The sequence below is a fragment of the Cetorhinus maximus genome, chromosome 6, assembly GCF_964194155.1.
Source record: "Cetorhinus maximus chromosome 6, sCetMax3.hap1.1, whole genome shotgun sequence".
NCBI classification, from domain to species: Eukaryota; Metazoa; Chordata; class Chondrichthyes; order Lamniformes; family Cetorhinidae; genus Cetorhinus; species Cetorhinus maximus.
The window spans coordinates 39,626,319-39,644,382 of NC_135884.1; the positions used below are offsets into that span (position 1 = coordinate 39,626,319).

General features: G+C 45.2%; 1 protein-coding gene across 2 annotated transcripts in view; it reads left to right on the forward strand.

Annotated features, from left to right (window-relative positions):
- Positions 1-18,064, forward strand: part of nampt2 (nicotinamide phosphoribosyltransferase 2) — a 63,706-nt gene that overhangs the window by 41,814 nt on the left and 3,828 nt on the right. Inside the window, exons 7-9 of one of the 2 annotated variants that reach the window (XM_078543644.1) lie at positions 10,816-11,041; positions 17,141-17,260; positions 17,370-17,510. In XM_078543644.1, coding sequence (XP_078399770.1) covers positions 10,816-11,041; positions 17,141-17,260; positions 17,370-17,510 — 487 coding nt within the window. The remainder of the gene's footprint in view (positions 1-10,815; positions 11,042-17,140; positions 17,261-17,369; positions 17,511-18,064) is intronic. The other variant, XM_078543645.1, reaches the window with a different exon arrangement.

Genomic DNA, 18,064 nt, shown 5'->3' on the forward strand with positions numbered 1-18,064 from the left:
TTTTGCCTACTTCAACAAAAAGCTACTGGTTCCTAACCAGATCGTACCAAACATTTGGGGTTCTGGTGCAGGATCTTAACAACGTTATCTCATAGTTGTGACTTCTGTTATTGCAAACTATTTTTGAATTGTTTCACTGTAGCTAAAGTATGATTTTGTGCTTTGAATTAATTCCATGTGTTCATTGCAAGGTGCAGATGTAACTGAAAATCATTTTAATGCAATTTTATTATACCTTGCAAATCACTGCAATTAATACATTGACAATGAGCTCAATGCATGACATCTGACGTGTCTGTTTAGATCTTTAATTTATCTGTATCCTGTGTTTGTTTGTATCATCTTACCACTGTCCTAGTGACTTTTCCTAGGAGGCCAGATTCCAATAACAATTGAACTTTGTTCCTTTCATGCACTGAACTTGGCACCCGTCTGGTTTAAGGAAAGGACCATGAACCTAATAAATAAACCAATAACTTTTTTTAAAAAGTATATTTTGTAACATTATTATCAGAATTTACATCTGGTGATTAATAATTATTTCTTGTAAATTGCCATAAATAATCACCATTTGTAATTGGCTGTACTACTAAATGTAACACTGCTGTGCAAAATCACATTAGCTTTTTGAAGTGAAAGTTGTTCCATAAATTATCATTGCAGGAATTTGCTGAAAATTCGATTGCTGTAAACTGTCGTTAATCTTGTAATTTTGAGTGTGGCTCAGTTGGTAGCACTGTTGCTTTTGAGTCAAAAGATTGTAGGTTCAAGTCCATCACAGATTTAAGCATAAATTTTAACAATGCTGCTCTGGGAGTGCTGATTGTTGGTGGCACTAACTGGTTAATAAGATTGTAACCAATTGCCCGTTCTGGTGATTTGGTGCACATTAAAGGCCCCCGCTCGCCTTTGAATCAGAGGGTTGTGGGTTCATGTCCCACTCCCGGAAAAACCAAGAACTGTGATTGTACTCGAAAGAAGTTGCAATCTGTGACTGTTGGTAACTCGAAAGAGTTTAAAGGCCCCATAATATTATTTGAAATGCTTTCCTGTTGCCCTGATGAATATATTTCCCTGAATCAGTACTGGCAAAAAATACACTTCCTGCTAATTCATTTAATGGACCCTCTTTGTGGGTCACTGTTGTGCACAAAGGAGACTTGTATTTTGAGGTCCGGACCTCATAAAAACGCTGACAGCGAGCTGCAGCAGCCAAACAAATGCCCCGAATCAGCCCGTTGGTGAGACATTGGCTTGTTTCCACACTGTGATAGGTAGCAGGTCAGGCTTCCAAGTGGGGAGCTGTTCCCTCAGAGCAGCAGTTCTGAGACAGAAGATTTTTTATGGGCCCAGTCGGAGCACTTTCTTCCTCCTAGCACTGTAAGAGTTAAAATTTGTACGGACAGGAGGGGGGGCTAATTTAAACAGCACTAATTTCTCCTCACACCACCAGTCCGTAAACATACAGGTGTTTTTGATTTGTTTCCCCTTTATAAGTGGTGGCGTATTTCTTAACCCCTTGGTTTTGGTGTGAACCAATTTTCTATTTATAACTCTACAGCAAACTCGAATTCAAAGGGTTAGTTTATTTGCACACACTCAAAACACAGAAAGGAGAGTCACAATGTCAACCCCTCGCATTCATACAGTAAAAAGAGGGATAGAGAGAAGGTTCTGTCGTACAGAGACCACAGAGAAAATAAATATTGTTTCATGTGGGTTCCAGAGTCCAGAATCAAAGTCCAATGAGGTATTCCTTCATGGAGGTCATTGGGCTGAAAACCAATGCTGTATAATTCACTTGTCCTGCACTTGTTCACATGCTGACTTCACACGATGAAATAAACATGTAGCGATGAATCAGTCTTGTCGGTGATGGTACAGAATTTCCAGCAGAAGCAGTGTAGATGGGGCCAGGTGTTCCACTTGGGCAGAGCTCCTTTTCTGTGAGGCTGCGAGTCAGATGATAAAGAGTAGACTGAGCTATTCGGCTCAGCAAGGCTATATTAACTTGTTCAACAAGCCAGACCCTATGTTACATGACCCCCACCTCTCTACCCGGTCTCCAACAAAGGATGTGTATCCATTGTTTGGAAAGTGGCAGGGTTTCAAACATTGCTGAAGGTCTCCATCATTACGAATTGAAAGAAAGGTTGTGGGGTCTTTTGTCTTAGCAGACCATCAGTCTCCATCTGCCAGCCTTGGTTATTAAATGCAGAAGCCCTTTGTATAGCTCCCTTTGAAGTGGTATTGTGCAGTCCACAGGTGGTCCATTGGTGGCACCTCAGAGATAATAAGGTGTGAAATGAGGTGTGAAACTGCCAAGTGGCTTCTTTTGTTCGGGGTCACAGACAGACAGACAAAGGTTCAGCCATTTTAAGGGCCTTTGTTCAGTTTTTAAAGAAAATTATGAAATAGCAATGAGGATGTCTATATATATTTTATAAAAGTTTAGAGTGTGAGGTCTTAGTCCCTCACAAATTAAAAATTTCTTTGGCAGTTTTATGAACTCTCTGCAGTAAATCTCTTTACGTGCCTCTGGTACACTTAGTGTCCTGCAAAAGCCACCCATTTGTACCTGAAAATTTAAAAACACCAAGGTGGAACTCTCAAATTTTCAACTAGTTTTTAGTTGAAGTCAGTTTTTAGTTGAAGTCAGTGGCCTTTAAGCATCTCAAATATGCTCAAATGAGGAACAGCTGCTCTCTACTAGCTTTGCTGAGACCATGAGGAGTGCACTTCATAAGTGAGTTTGGAAAACACCCTAGACATTAGGCAGTCGAGGTGGAAATTGAATGGAAGGCAATTATTATTTTGGGAATTAAATTCACACCTTTTATTTGTCATTTTGTTCTGCAGTGTAGTTTATAGCAGATCGAGTCTACATTATCAGCCTGTCATTGACTTAGAAGTTGTCTTAATTGGCACAACTTTACAGTCTCCTCTGGCGAATGTGCAGGCAGTGGGTGGGGGGGGGGGCGGGGGGGGGCGCCCGTAAAATTCCCCAGATGGTCTTCCCACTGGCCTCCTGCACGTCCTGACCTGTATGCAATTTTACGGTGGAATGGGCAAGGCCTACGCTGGCTTGCCAACCCTTGCTCCAATTGAGACCCTTAAGTGGGCAATTAATGAGCACTTATGGGCTGTTTCCAATTTTCAGGCTGGCGGGAAGAGTTTAGGGGCTGGGGGAAGCCTGGCAAGTCACACTGTTCTGGTGTCGAGCAGGAAGGGTGCTGGATGCCTCCCTCAGCAGCCTCCTTTCAACATCAGGCATTATGCCCCTCCCCCCCCCCAACCCCGCTCCCCCCGCCCCTGCCCCCACCAAAGGCCTGGGCCCGCTTGCGCTCCCCCCTTGCCTGATCTCTCCATCAAGTCATCCAACCCCATCTCCCCACCTCCCCAGGCCTAATCTCCCCACCCCATCTTGAGACCACCTGCACTTACCTGGTTCTGGACTCCAGGACTTTGAATCTGGGGACTGCTTGTAGTCCCAGTCCTAGCCACTGCATCTACTGGTGCTGCTGATTGGCTGGCAGCTCTCTGAAACAGGACTTCCTCTCGAGTGAGAGTGGAAATCCCATCTCCAAACAATTAATGCCAAATGGCTACAGGGCAGCCAGTAGGGATGTGCTCCCCACTGACTCTTCGGGTGGTGGGGCAGGAAACTTCACCACCCAAAAAATCCTATCCAATGTTTCAATGATTTTTAATGCAGGAATAAAGGCTTGGTGAAGGATATGACCAGGACTGTTCAGGCAGAGGCTTTATGTAGGATTTCAGGACAAGGAAATGTGCAGATCACTAAGATTGCAGAGCAATCTCTCAGATTTTTAAAATAAATTTGTTTGAGCGTGGACATCACTGACAAGACCAATATTCCCATCCCTAATTGCCCCTGAAAATTTGATGGTGAGCTTCCTTCTTGAACCACTGCAGTCCTTGTGAGTAGAAACACTTACAGTGCTGTTAGGGAGGGAGTTCCAGGTTTTTGATGCAACGACAGGTAAAAAAACGACAATATTAGACTCGAGTCAGGATAACGTGGCTTGGAGGGGAAATTTTCAGATGGTGATGTTCCCTTGAGCCTGCTACCCTTGTTTTTCTAGGTGGTAGAGGTTGTGGGTTTAGAAGCTGCTCTTGGAGGAACCTTGGTGAGTGAGTTGCTGCAGTGCATTTTGTAGATGGTACTCACTACTGCTCCTGTACGCAGGAGGAGGATGGGGTGTCAATCATGCCAGTTGCTTTGTCCTGTCAGGCACCTTCAGTGTTGTTGGAGCTGCACTCATCCAGGCAAATGTGGAGAGTATTCCATCACCCTCCTGACTTGTGCCTTGTAAACAATGGACAGGCTTTGGGGAGGCAGAAGATCAGTTACTCACTATAGAATTCCCAGCCTCTGACCTGCTCTACTAGCCATTGTATTTATTTGGCTGTTAAGTTAATTTTCTGGTCAATTGTAACCCCCAGGATGTTGACGGTAATGCAGTTGAAAGTCAAAGAGAGGGAGTTAGATTCTCTCTTGTTGGACATTGTCATTACCTGGCGCTGTGTGACATGAACATTTCCTGCCACTTATCAGCCCAAACCTGAATATTGACCAGGTATTGCTGCATGCAGGCACAGATTCTTCATTGTTTGACAAGTTACAAATGATACTGAACATTTCTAAGCTTTTCGCCTTGCGCTCATCAGGACATTTCACAAAAATACCAATTTCAGGTGAAAACAACAATTTATACTGTCTGTAAAGAGAAAGCTTATTGGTTGGCAAGTGGCGTTGCCATGGAAAATGCACCAGTGATGGTGACTGACAGTTAACTGCCAAGCATTGTTTGAAATTTAAACCAGGCAGCTACAGCTAAATAAAATAAGTGACAGTCATTCGCTGTCTCATTCCTCTGGTCAAGGCATTGCCCTATCAGGGGCAAGCTGCCTGGTTTAAATTTCAAACAATGCTTGGCAGTTTACTGTCAGTCACTATCACTGATGCGTTATCCATGGCAACGCCATTTGCCAACCAATCAGCACTCTCTTCACAGACAGCATAAATTGTTGCTTTCCCTTATATTGGTATTTTTGTGAAATGTCTGATGAGTGCAAGACTAAAAGTTTAGACATCTCTTTTTTTCAGCAATACTGAACATTGTGCAATCATAAAAAAACTCCCCCATTCCTGACCTTGTGAAGGCTGGAAGGTTGTTGATCAAGCAGCTGAATATGGTTGGGCCTTGGACACTGCCTTGAGGAACTCCTGTAGTAATATTCTGGGGCTGAGATGATTGGCCTCCAACAACCACAGCCATCTTCCTTTGTGCTAAGTATGACACCAGCCAGTGGAGAGTTTTCCTCTTGACCCATTGGCTTCAATTTTGCTAGGGGTCCTTGATGCCACACTGAATCAAATGCTGCAATGATGTCAAGGGCAATCACTCTCACCTTACCTCTGGAATTTAGCTCTTTTGCCCATGTTGGAACCAAAGCTATAATATGGTATAGAGCCAAGTGGTCCTGGCGGAGCCCAAACTGAACATCAGTGAGCAGTGCTTAATAGCACACTCAATGACACCTTCCATCGCTTTGCTGACGATTGAGAGTAGAGTGATAGGGCAGTAATTGGCCGTATCGGATTTGTCCTGCTTTTTTGTGTGCAGGATACATCCGGGCAATTTTCCATATTCTTGGAATGCCAGTGTTGGAGCAGCACTGGAACAGCTTGGCTAGGGGCGCAGCTAGTTTGAGAGCATAAATCTTCAGCTCTATTGCTGGGATGTTGTCAGGGCCCATGGCCGTTGCAGTATCAAGTGTGCTCAGCTGTTTCTTGGTTTGAAGTGGAGCGCATCAAATTGGCTGTACACTGGCATTTGTGATGTTTGGGATCTCAGGAGGAGGCTAAGATGGATCATCCACTCGGGACTCCTGGCCGAAGGCAGTTGCAAATGCTTCAGCCTTGACTTTTGCACTGATGTACTGGGCTTTGCCATCATTCAGAATGGAATGTTCACGGAACCTTCTCCTCCAATTATTTGTGTAATTGTCCACCACCATTCACGACAGGATACGGCAGGACTACAGAGCCTTGATCTGATCTGACGATTGTGGGATCACCTAGTTCTGTCTGTCATGTGCTGCTTCCACTGTTTAGCATGCATGTAGAAGTCCTATGTTTCAACTTCATCAGGTCAGCACCTCATTTTTAGATGCCTGGTACTGCTTCTGGCACGCCCTCCTACACTTTTCAATGACCCACGGTTGATTCCTTGGTTTAATGGTAATAGTAGAGTGAGCGATATGCCAGGTCAATTCTGTTGTTTCTGATGGCTCTGAGCGCCTTATGATGCACAAATTTTGAGCTGCTAAATATGTTCTGAGTCTATTCCATTTAGCACAGGGATAGTACCACACAACACAATGGAGGGTATCCTCACTGTGAAACTAGGACTTCGTCTCCACAAGGACAGTTTGGAGTCACTCTTACCAATACTGTCATGGGCAGATGCATCAGCGACTTGTAGATTGGTGAGGACAAGATCAAGTAGGTTTTTCCCTCTTTTTTTGGTTTTCTCACCAACTGCCACAGGCCCAGTCTAGCAGCTATGTCCTTCTGGACTCAGTCAGCTCAGTCGGTAATGGTGTTACTGAGCTACTCTAGATATTGAAGTCCCCTACCCAGTATACATTACATTCTCCATCTTTGCTACCCTCTTCCAAGTGGTGTTCAATTTGAGGAGCACTGATTCATCAGCTGAAGGAGATGCGGTAGGTGGTAATTAGCAGGAGGTTTCCTTCCTCGTGTTTGGCCTGATGCCATGTGACTTCCTGGAGTCCGGGGTCGATGTTTTCAGGGCCACTGCCTCCTCACTGTATATTACCATATATTGCCACAGACATATTGGATGCAATCTTCCAAAATTTCCTGGATTTTGGTAGGCCCCAGTGGATCTGAAAATGGCAAATATTATGCCCCTATTCAAAAAAACAGGGAGACAGAAAGTAGGAAACTATAGACCAGTTAGCCTAACATCAGTTAATAGGAAATTGCTGGAATCTATTATCAAGGAAGCAGCAGCAGGACATTTTTAAAAATCATTATACAATCAAGCAAAGTCAACATAGTTTTACAGAAGGGAAATCGCATATGACACATTTATGAGGGTTCTTTGAGGATATAATTAGCAGAGTGGATAAAGGGGAACCAATGATGCAGTGTATTAGGATTTCCAAAAGGTATTCAATTAGATGTTATATGAAAGGTTACTACACAAGATAGGAGCTCATTGTTGGGGTTAGTATGTTAGCATGGTTAGAAGATTGGCTAACTAACACCAAACACGGATTTGGGATAAATAGATCATTTTCAAGATGGCAAGCTATTACCAGTGGGGTGACATAGGGATCATTGCCGGGCGTCAACTATTTACCATATATATTAGTGACTTGGATGAAGGGACCGACTGTATTGTAGCCAAACAAGCTATACAAAGATAGGTAGGAAAGCAAGTTGTGAGGAAGACACCAAGCATCTGCAAAAGGATATAATCAGGTTAACTAAGTGGGCAAAAATTTGGCAGGTGGAGTATAATGTGAGAAAATTGGAGAGTGGAAAAGCAAATTATTATTTAAATGGAGAGAGACTACAGATTTTAAAAAATTCATTCATGGGATGTTGGCATCACTGGCTGGGCCAGCATTTATTGCCAATGCCTGATTTCCCCTGAGAAGGTGGTGATAAGCTGCCTTCTTGAACCACTGCAGTCCATCTGGTGTAGATACACCCACAGTGCTGTTAGGAAGGAAGTTCCAGAATGACCCACCTCGGCCTCCTCTGGAGGTCCCCAGCATCACAGGTGCCAGTCTCCAGCCAATTCGATTCACTCCACAAGATATCAAGAAACAGCTGAAGACACTGGATACTGCAAAGGCTATGGGTCCTGACAATGTTTTGGCAATAGTATTGAAGACTTGTGCTCCAGACTTGCCGCACCCCTAGCCAAGCTGTTCCAGTACAGCTACAACACTGGCATCTCCCCGGCAATGTGGAAAATTGCCCAGGTATGTCCTGTACACAAAAAGCAGGACAAATCCAACCCGACCAATTATTACCCCATCAGTCATGATCACCAGTAAAGTAATGGATGGGGTCATCGACAGTGCTATAAAGCGGCACTTGCTTAGCAAAGCCTGCTCACTGATGCCCAGTTTGGGTTCTGCCAGGGCCACTCAGCTACTGACCTCATTACAACCTTGGTTCAAACATGGACAAAGGAGCTGAACTCCCGAGGTGAGGTGAGAGCGACTGCCCTTGACATCAAGGCCGCATTTGACCGAGTGTGACATCAAGGAGCCCTAGCAAAACTGGAGTCTATGGGAACCAGGGGGAAAACTCTCCACTGGTTGGAGTCACACCTAGCGCAAAGGAAGATGGTTGTGGTTGTTGGAGGTCAGTCATCTCAGCTCCAGGACATTAGTGCAGGAGTTCCTCAGGGTGGTGTCCTCGGCCCAACCATCTTCAGCTGCTTCATCAGTGACGTTCCTTCCATCATAAGGTCAGAAGTGGGAATGTCCACTGATGATTGCACAATGTTCAGCACCATTCGCAACGCCTCAGATGCTGAAGCAGCCCGTGTCCAAATGCAGCAAGACCTGGACAATGTCCAGGCTTGGGCTGACAAGTGGCAAGTAACATTCGCACCACACAAGTGCCAGGCAATGACCATCTCCAACAACAGAGAATCTAACCATCGCCCCTTGACATTCAATGGCATGACCATTACTGAATCCCCCACTATCAACATCCTGGGCGTTACCATTGACCAGAAACTGAACTGGACTAGCCATATAAATACTGATAATACAACAGCAGGTCAGAGGCTAGGAATCCTGCGACGAGTAACTCACCTCCTGACTCCCCAGAGCCTGTCCATCATCTGCAAGGCACAAGTCAGGCGTGTGATGGAATACTCCCCAATTGCCTGGTTGAGTGCAGCTTCCACAACACTGAAGAAGCTGGACACCAACCAAGACAAAGCAATCTGGTTGATTGGCGCCACATCCACGAACATTCACTCCCTCCACCACCGATGCACAGTAGCAGCAGTGTGTGCCATCTACAAGATGCACTGCAGGAATTCACCAAGGCTTCTTAGACAGCACCTTCCAAACCCACAACCACTACTGGAAGGACAAAGGCAGCAGATAGATGGGAACACCACCACCTGGAAATTCCCCTTCAAGTCACTCACCATCCTGACTTGGAAATATATCGCCATTCCTTCACTGTCGCTGGGTCAAAATCCTGGAACTCCCTTCCTAACAGCATTGTGGGTGTACCTACACCACATGGACTGCAGGGTTCAAGAAGGCAGCTCACCACCAAATTCTCAAGGGCAACTAGGGATGGGCAATAAATGCTGGCCCAGCCAGCAAAGCCCATATCCCATGAATGAATATATAAAAAAAATTTTGACCCAACGATAGTGAAGGAATGGCGATATATTCAGTAATACACAGGGATTGGAATGTCTTCATACATGAAACACAAAATGTTCGCATGCAGGTAGAACGAGTAATTAGGATGCTAAATGGAATGTTGGCCTTTATTGAAAGGACGATGGAATATCAATGTAGGGAAGTTTTGTTACCACTGTTTAGAGCTTTAATAAGACCACACCTAGAATGCTGCTCTAGTTTTGGTCAGCTTATTTAAGGAGGGATTTACATACATTGGAGGTAGTTCAGAGAAGATTCACTAGGTTGATTCCTGGGATGAAAAGGTTGTTTGAGGAAAGTTTGAGCAGGTTGGGCCTATACTCATTGGAGTTTAGAAGAATGAGAAGTGATCTTATTGAAACATATAACATTCTGAGGGGACTTGACAGGGCAGATGCTGAGGGGATGATTCCCCTTGGGCAGGGATCGAGAACTAGGGAACATATTTTCAGAATAAGGTATCTCCCATTTAAAACAAAGATCAGGAGGAATTTCTTCTTCCAGAGAGTCGTGAATCTTCGGAATTCTCTAGCCCAAAGAGCTGTGGAGGCTAAGTCGGTGAATATATTCAAAGTTGAGATAGACAGGTTCTTGATCTATAGGTGGGCCAAAGGTCATGGGGAACAGGTATGAGTTGAAGTCAACATCAGATCAACCAGCCTGTGGGCAGTCTTCCTTACCTGCTGTCTTGCGATGGGCACAGCTGCTATTGGTGCTGGTTGTTGAGGTGGCAGCTGCTCATCTTGTCCAACCTCTTCCAACGTCCAAATCAATCTGGCAATAATAGCATCTATGTTAAGCAGATGGAGCTTACTGAGGGCAAATAAGGCAAAAGCAAAAATCAGAAGGAAGCATTCTGGAAGCTAATAATCCTGGTAATCCAAAGTGCACAATGATACACGCATGGTCTGATCAATAAATGCCTCTTGAAATACGACTTCAATAGCTCTGAAAGACCAATTCCGTTACATTTCACTGGTGAGTTGCACATTTGGCATGATTTTCTGTTAAAACTGCGTTGGAGGGGCCTAATTTACATGTATTCATGGGCCTCCTGCCTGCCTTTGTGGAGGGGCATAAAAAAAGTTTTGCTTACTTTGATTTTGTATTTTTGAATCCTGTGACAACTTTATATGGCCGTAAACTTCCCTTGTTATTATGAAGTGGTATTATATTGGCACAAGTTACCTTTTCAGTTGATCAGGATAATCACTGGGTCGTAACAGTAAAGACACATCTGTTCACAGTTGGACCTTGTTTATTTACATGTTTTAAACAATTTATGTTTGTTCTTTTAAGACACTTACATTCAATTTTTTACTTTCACAGTACTATCATCTCTTGGGGAAGGAGTCGGGAAAAGGATGCATTTGAATATATGCTCAAACAATTTCCATCCTCTCCTATTTCAATAGTCTGTGACAGTTATGACATTTACAACGCCTGTAGGAATATCTGGGGAGATGATCTTAAAGATTATGTTGAGCAAAGGAACGAGGATTCAATGGTGGTTATACGACCTGATTCAGGGGATCCTGTAGAGACCATTATGAAGGTACTTTAGAGTCTAGTATTAAGGAATTTATGCCATTATAACGACTGTGATTTTCGACCAGACTTATACTTCTGCATGTGGAATATTGTTCCCGTACAAATGCTGGAAGTAACAGCCCAGATTCTAGTGTAGGTAAGCATGTGTATTAAATGTGCTGCTACTGGTACAAGCTCAACGTTTCAAGTCAGTAAACTCCTGTTGTAGGTAGATATAACCTGTCTACAACTACAGTTACTTCCAGTTCAGTCAGTGAACGTATGTCAGAGTAAACACATTGTTGCATATTTGCAAAATGAAATCACCTCTTTATAGCATTAATTAGATGGCATTATTTAGTACATGTCACTTATGCTACTCAGGGAAATGCAGAACTGGAGATAAAACTTATGTTAAAGACAAGCATGAAGAGATTTACTATTTGGTACATTTAGAAGTTGTTTTGAATAGTTTAGATTATCACATCTAACTACATGTATATTTTATCATTTTACTATATTTTTCTCCAGAAGATTTGAAGTTATTGAATTTATTAAATTGATTCTGTACTTCAGAGAGCTTGGAGACCATGACAGATATTCATGGACTACCCCAAAGTCTGCTGCCTTGGTCTGGTTGTCTAGGCAGGTCAGAGATATTAGCCGGGATTTTCCATGCCCGCTGGCGTCGGGCATGTTCTGTGGTGTGAGCAGACAATATGGTGCAGTCGGTTTCATGACGGCGTGAAACCAGTTTGCGTTCATCTGCTCAGTCCGCTAATGGTGGGCCGCGTTCTCGGCCATCGAACGTCAGGAACCTCATTGTAATACATCAGCATATCATTATAAGGCCAGCCTGCCGGAATCATCCCCGCTACCCACTGGACCGTCCGCCCAGGTCGGCGGGAAAACACGCCGCTGTAGAACGCATCTTGACAAATGTGACGCGCAGAAGTCGGGACTCAGCACCTTGCTCACATAGCAGACATCCGAGGAGCAGAAGATGCTGCAGCCCAACAGCACACTGGAGGAACGTCCGTTGCATGCTGGATGGATTCTCACGGACATGGCTCTGCTGCGAAGCAGCGCACGGAAGTTGGAAAGTCACCTTTGATGCTCACAACGGATGATGGTCGGGGAGATGGGAGAGGAAGAGGTGGCCGTGGGATGAGGTTGGGAGCAGGAGAATGAAGGTGTCGGGGGGGCGGGGGGTGGGGGTTGAGGTTCAGAATGGGGGAATGAAGGTGTTTGGGGGGTGAGGTTGGGAGGGAGAACGGGGGAGGAGAGGGTAATGGGGGAGAAGACGGCAACTGGAGAGGCAGGTGTAAGTTGGTGGGGGGTTGTAAGGTGTAAGGGAAGGAGTGTGGAGAGGGGCGGGAGTCTGGGGGGGAGGAAGGAATGTGGAGAGGGCAGGGAGTCCGGTGGGGTGGAGGAAGGATTGTGGACAGGGGAGGGAGTCCAGGGGGAAAAAAGAGTGCAGAGATGGGAGGGAGCCTGGGGCTAGGGAGTTTGGAGAGGGGAGGGAGTAAGGCTGGAGGAAGAAGTGAGGCTGGAGGAAGAGATAAGGCTGGAGAAAGGAGTCGGGATTGGGGAAGGACTAAGGGTGGCAGAGAAAGTAAGAGTGGAGGAAGAAGTCAGGATGGGGGGAGGGGCAAAGCTGGCAGGGGAAGGACTTCCGGGGGTGGGTGGGAGGACTAAGGGGGGGAGAAATGGTTCTGCGGGAAAGGGGTTCTCGGGGGTGCAGAGGCACAAAATGGGGAAGGGCTCTGGAGGGGCAGCGTTGTGCAGGTGAACGTGCAAGGGAGGGGTCTGATAAGTCCATGTCTGCCTCCTGGGGAGCGAATTGAGGGTGGGCGTGGTATGAAGGAAAGTGAGAATGACCACGGGCAGAGTGAGCCAGTAGGATGGGAGAGTGAGGCTTCAGTAACATTGAAAGTGATGGCGAGAGTGGTTGGTGGGCAGTCGGAGGCAGACATGGATCCTGGGGGGGTGGGGAAGGAGGAGGTTGCGGAGGTTAATGTGGATGGCGATGGGATTTGCGGGAAGGAAGGGATTGTGCACATTCATTTGGACATCCCTGAAGGAAAAGGGTTTTGGCTGGTAGGTCACAGGGGAGGTGGAAGGTGATGCCGGAGGTGTTGACTGTGTTGAGGGAAAGGAAATGGGTGACTGGGGGAAGGGAAAAGATGGGGGAGTTTATGAAAAAGCGAATCCAGACCATGCTGGCCAAAGCGAAAGTAAAACAACAGTCATGGTGATTGAGATCAGGTGCTGCATGGGGGTGTGATCAGTGGGTGGGCAGAGGTGCAGGTCAGCTCAGGTGGACAAATGAAAGCGAACCCCAGCAGGCATCATTGAAAATGCTCAGGACATTGAGGTGAGTGTGATACATGAAGGATCCGCATGTGTGTGGGAGAGTGCTTGCACGAGGCTCCAAAAGGCCCTGCCACACACACACACTTCTCCCTCCAGAATCACTCGTTGGCCAGTTGCTCCCTCTGCGGTGACAGAGGCCGAGGTTGAGGGGCTCACAGGCAAAGGGGACTCGGAGGGAGAGGACAGCCTCTGAGATTCCTGAGTGAATGGACCAGGTGTGCCCAGCTGCCGCTCCTCCTCCCTTCAGGTGCCTGGGGGCCCTGGCCTGACTCCTTGAGGGAAAGGAGCACCTGGAGGGACGACAAGGTGCCCCGTTTCCCCCTCGCGTTGCTAGTATAGGAACTCACCCATGACTGCTGCAATGGAGTGCAGGTCTGCACACATGTCTGTGTTCTGCTGGACCAGGGTCTCCATGGTGCCTGCCATCCTCCTCATGGAGACCTCCATACATGCCTATGTGGGCACCACTTCATCAGAGAGCAGGCGGACGCACTCCTGCAACTCACTGCCACTCTGTTGAGGGCTTTCAACAGCTCTGCGTAATGTTCCCCTGCCTTCTGCTGACTCTCCAGGATGAATTGGAAGGCCAAATCCAGAGGGTCATCGTCTGACTTGGACATCATTGGTGCCTCCTCCCCAGCAGTCCTCCGAGTGCCGGGGAGCTCGGCTGAACCAGCCTCCTACATGCGGTAACCACCAGATTGCGAACCCGAGCCTGCTCTAGATCTGGGTCCCACCGAGGTGTGTGTCTTTGTGCTGGTAGAGGGTGTGGGTAAGCGCTGTGATGGGTCTTCCAGGCTGTTTATTTCCAGCTCTTCAATGGAGGGGGTGTCCTCTTGACTGGAGGTGAGGACCTGGATGGAGCTGAGGGACTGGCTGGCTGTAGGTGTCGGTCCCTTGGCACAGCTTCCTGTGAACCGAAGTAGAGATAACGGTGCATGGCAGCAGAGTCAAAAGCAGGAGAGAGAGCACTCACAGTTGAGTTGAGGGAGGGAGGGAGGATGTGGTGCAGGATCCTCACATGGGTGTTCGCTGCCGACCTCACCATCGCCGTAGGAACGGTTCACACTCTCTCCGATCAGCGTGATAGCACGCTCCTCAAAGTGAATGAAGGGCCTAATGAAGGGCCTAATGAGAACTCTCCCTCCTGTTGTAAGCCAGCTTCTCCTGCTTGAAAACAGTTGGAGAGAGTGTGAGCAGGACACATGACACTGTGTGGAATGTTTGTGTGGTGAGCAGAACCATGGACAGGATGAGTGCGTGAGCTGGAGAGGGTATGAGGCTGATGGAGATGTGAGGGTGTGTGTGAGACTTAGTGTTGTTGTCCCTTGAGGTGTGAGATCCTTGTGGATGTGTGATGTGTTTGTGATTGTGTGAATTGAGAGTGATGAGAAGAGTGAGTTACTCTGGCGGAACGGATGAGACCATTCATCCTGTAGCGGCACTGAGTGGCTGTCCTCTTTTGCAGTAATTGGCGCTGGCCACCCCCTGTCATGCCGTATTGGTGATTCCACTGCCAGTCCTGCGGCCAGAGCAGGGGTAGAGGACATTACGACGGGCCTCCACGTCCAAAATGCATTCCAGTGACGCGTCATTAAACCTGGGCGCTGCAGTCTTTTTGCCTTTTGCGGACATGTTCCCCATAGTAATCGTGGGCTGGAAGCACTGAGATACGTGCACATGGCTAGATTTAAATATGGTGCCTGGAGCGATGAAGCAGCGGGGTGATGGCGTGACGAGCGAATGAGAGCCTGCCCGCCATGGAAAGTGTGTTTCCCGGGAATGCGTAACTAATGCGGCGGGTTTGAGACGATATGGCGTGAAAATCCGCCATTGCGGCCAGCTGGCCCGCTACCACACTTAATGCAAATCTGGGACGATTACACCCATTGTATAGGGAGAGAGAAAACTAGCTTAGGTGAGACACAGTTGCTGCAGCTCCTGGAATATTAGTCAAAATTTGGCAGAGTGTGCGGAGATGTCCACATGCTAGATTCTGTAATGCTGACTGAGGGAATTATGTCACAGGGGCTGGGAACGGGGAGAAATGGTCTTGGAGTAAAAAATTGACTATCTGTATAATTTTAACGTGCATTTAACCAACATTATGATGTTTGCATAATAAAAGATTATAATTGCTGGTCATATGGGAAGCTGTGACCTTATGTGCTTCAGTTACTGGCCAAACAAATAAAATATGTTGCAAGTATTCCTTTTCTTTCTTTCTGTGTTGGTGATTTTTTTTTAAAGCGGGTGTCTTTCAGTTCATGGCTGCATATATTACGTTGCATTGTTGTATGCTGTGCTTTTGTTTTTGAACAAATAGATATATCATCTGACAAAACCCTTTAGTGGTGTCCATGGGAACATAGTAAAAGCTTTGCTGCTGCTGGGTGAGCAAATGATTTGCAGCTCCTGATCAAAAAGGATGTGAATCACAGTTGCATTTATTCAGATAATCACACTATAGTGTCAGTTGAATGCTTCTTTGATATTTTCACAGCCTGAAAGGCAGGATTTGGGATGTAGCTTTCCATGATCCTCTGCAAGGCAAGAGAGATTTTAAAGACTTTGTCTGACTTCTTAAACAAGAGCAAGATGTTGCAGTGAAATTATCCTACTCATCCCCAAGAAATATTCTTCTTGTTTGTGCTTGTCCAGGTGGGATTAGTGCTGGGGAATGGAACATTTACCATTTTGGACATCAAGCAATAAAATTCCCTCTGCTCTACTCCAACAATATATCTCAGACTCGATCTCAGAAAAGCACCTTTACTACACTAATGTGACTTTTATTCCATACCTCTGAACTCCTTTAGATGATTAATTTACACCCAATTGGCAGTATTTTCATGATCTAGCCTCATACTGTCTAGGAATTGGGTTTAGATTACTCAGCCTTTTTTTGGGTATGATAGTGTCGTGGTTAAATTACTGGACTGGTAACCCAGAAGACGGGTCTAATAATGTACAGAATATGAGTTCAAACCTCACCAGGTTTATTTGAAAACTTAAATATATTTTCAAAAAATATTTGGAATGAAAACATCAGTTTCAACGACAGTGAAATCTTTAGATTGTGGTAAAAATCCAACCAGTTCACTAATGTACTTGAGGAAAGCAAACCTGTTGTTCTTTCTTGGTCTGGCCTATATGTGACTCCAGTCCCACGCCAACGTAGCTAACTCTCCGGTGACTTTAGGAATAGGCACTAAATGTCAGCTTTGCCGTCAGCTTTTCCCGCAGTGCTCACATCTCAACAATGTTTTTTTAAATAAAAATTTGGGGTGTCCAGAGCTGGTACAATGATAAAGCTTAATTTCCTTTCTTCTTTGGGCTGAATTTGAACCCAAGCATATAAGCATCACTCAATCACCACATGACATGCTCCTTTTATGCAGGAATTGATCTTTTGATTGGGAAATCCTGTAGGTAATGTGGACAGGGATAGGTCATCTTATTCTTGGGTGGTCCATGCAGGTAAGCATGATGAATAGCTTAATACAGATCATTATCAGAATACTTTTGTATAACCATGTAAACAATGCAAAGCTTTTTACAGAGCCAGCTGCTGCTATTGTCATGCTTAAATTATTAACTTAATTAACATTTATGAGCGTTGATGATCTAGCAGAGGTGATGCACAGGTTTTATGTCGATCTATAAAATTAAAAAGGCCACAGTTTGATGTCTTAAGATATTATTCAGCAAAGAATAAGCAATGAACATGTTTTCTCATAACCTGCAGGTCATAAGAATTCTAGAAGAAGTCTTTGGAAGTACCTTGAACCGTCAGGGCTATAAGCTACTACCATCTTTCATCCGAGTCTTTCAAGGAGATGCAATAAATCTTCTTTCCATGGAAAAAGTACGTGGATTTTTCTATTCAGTATTTTATTAGATTCACAAATGAACTTCATCCATAAAAGTTTACTGTAAAAGTTTACTAAAATCAGGAATTTAATTTTGTCTTCCAGATCCTAAAAGCTCTTAAAAATGAACACTGGAGTACAGAAAATATTGTTTTTGGATGTGGTGGTGCTCTCCTGCAAAAGCTCAACAGAGATACACTGAATTGCTCTTTCAAATGTAGTTATGTTGAACTAAGTGGAAAAGGGGTAAAAATGCTTACTGGCTCGAGTTACCAATAATAAGAAAATCTCAGATAAGGAATACAGTTGGTGACATACCAAGACTTTAAGAATGTGAATGGGTATTACAAGAAAATATCATTCTTCTGATTATACAGAGAGTGGAAAAAAAGTTATGCCTCGTTTTTACACCCCCACAAATTGGGCTACCTCATTGAATATACATCTGTCACCTTAATAACTATCATACATTTCACCAAGTTTTGATTACTTTTGATGCATGGGCATGTTTTCCAGTTCACCAGTATATTTAAAATATATTGGGGTTTTTACCATAATTTTACAGGATTATGCAGTGCAGACTGGAAATTAGGTACGCACTGCCTGTGATTGTCCGATCATTCAATTTTATGGTCAGAAAGTCATGGACAATGTGTGGATGTATTTTAGTTGTGCATTTCCAATAGGCAAGGCTCCCTTCCAGCAGGTCTTGTTCCCATTTCAACAGTCTTTCATAAATGGCATTGGAACCATGGTGGACTCTGGTGTTCCACTTTGCCCTTTAATTACACAGTCATCAC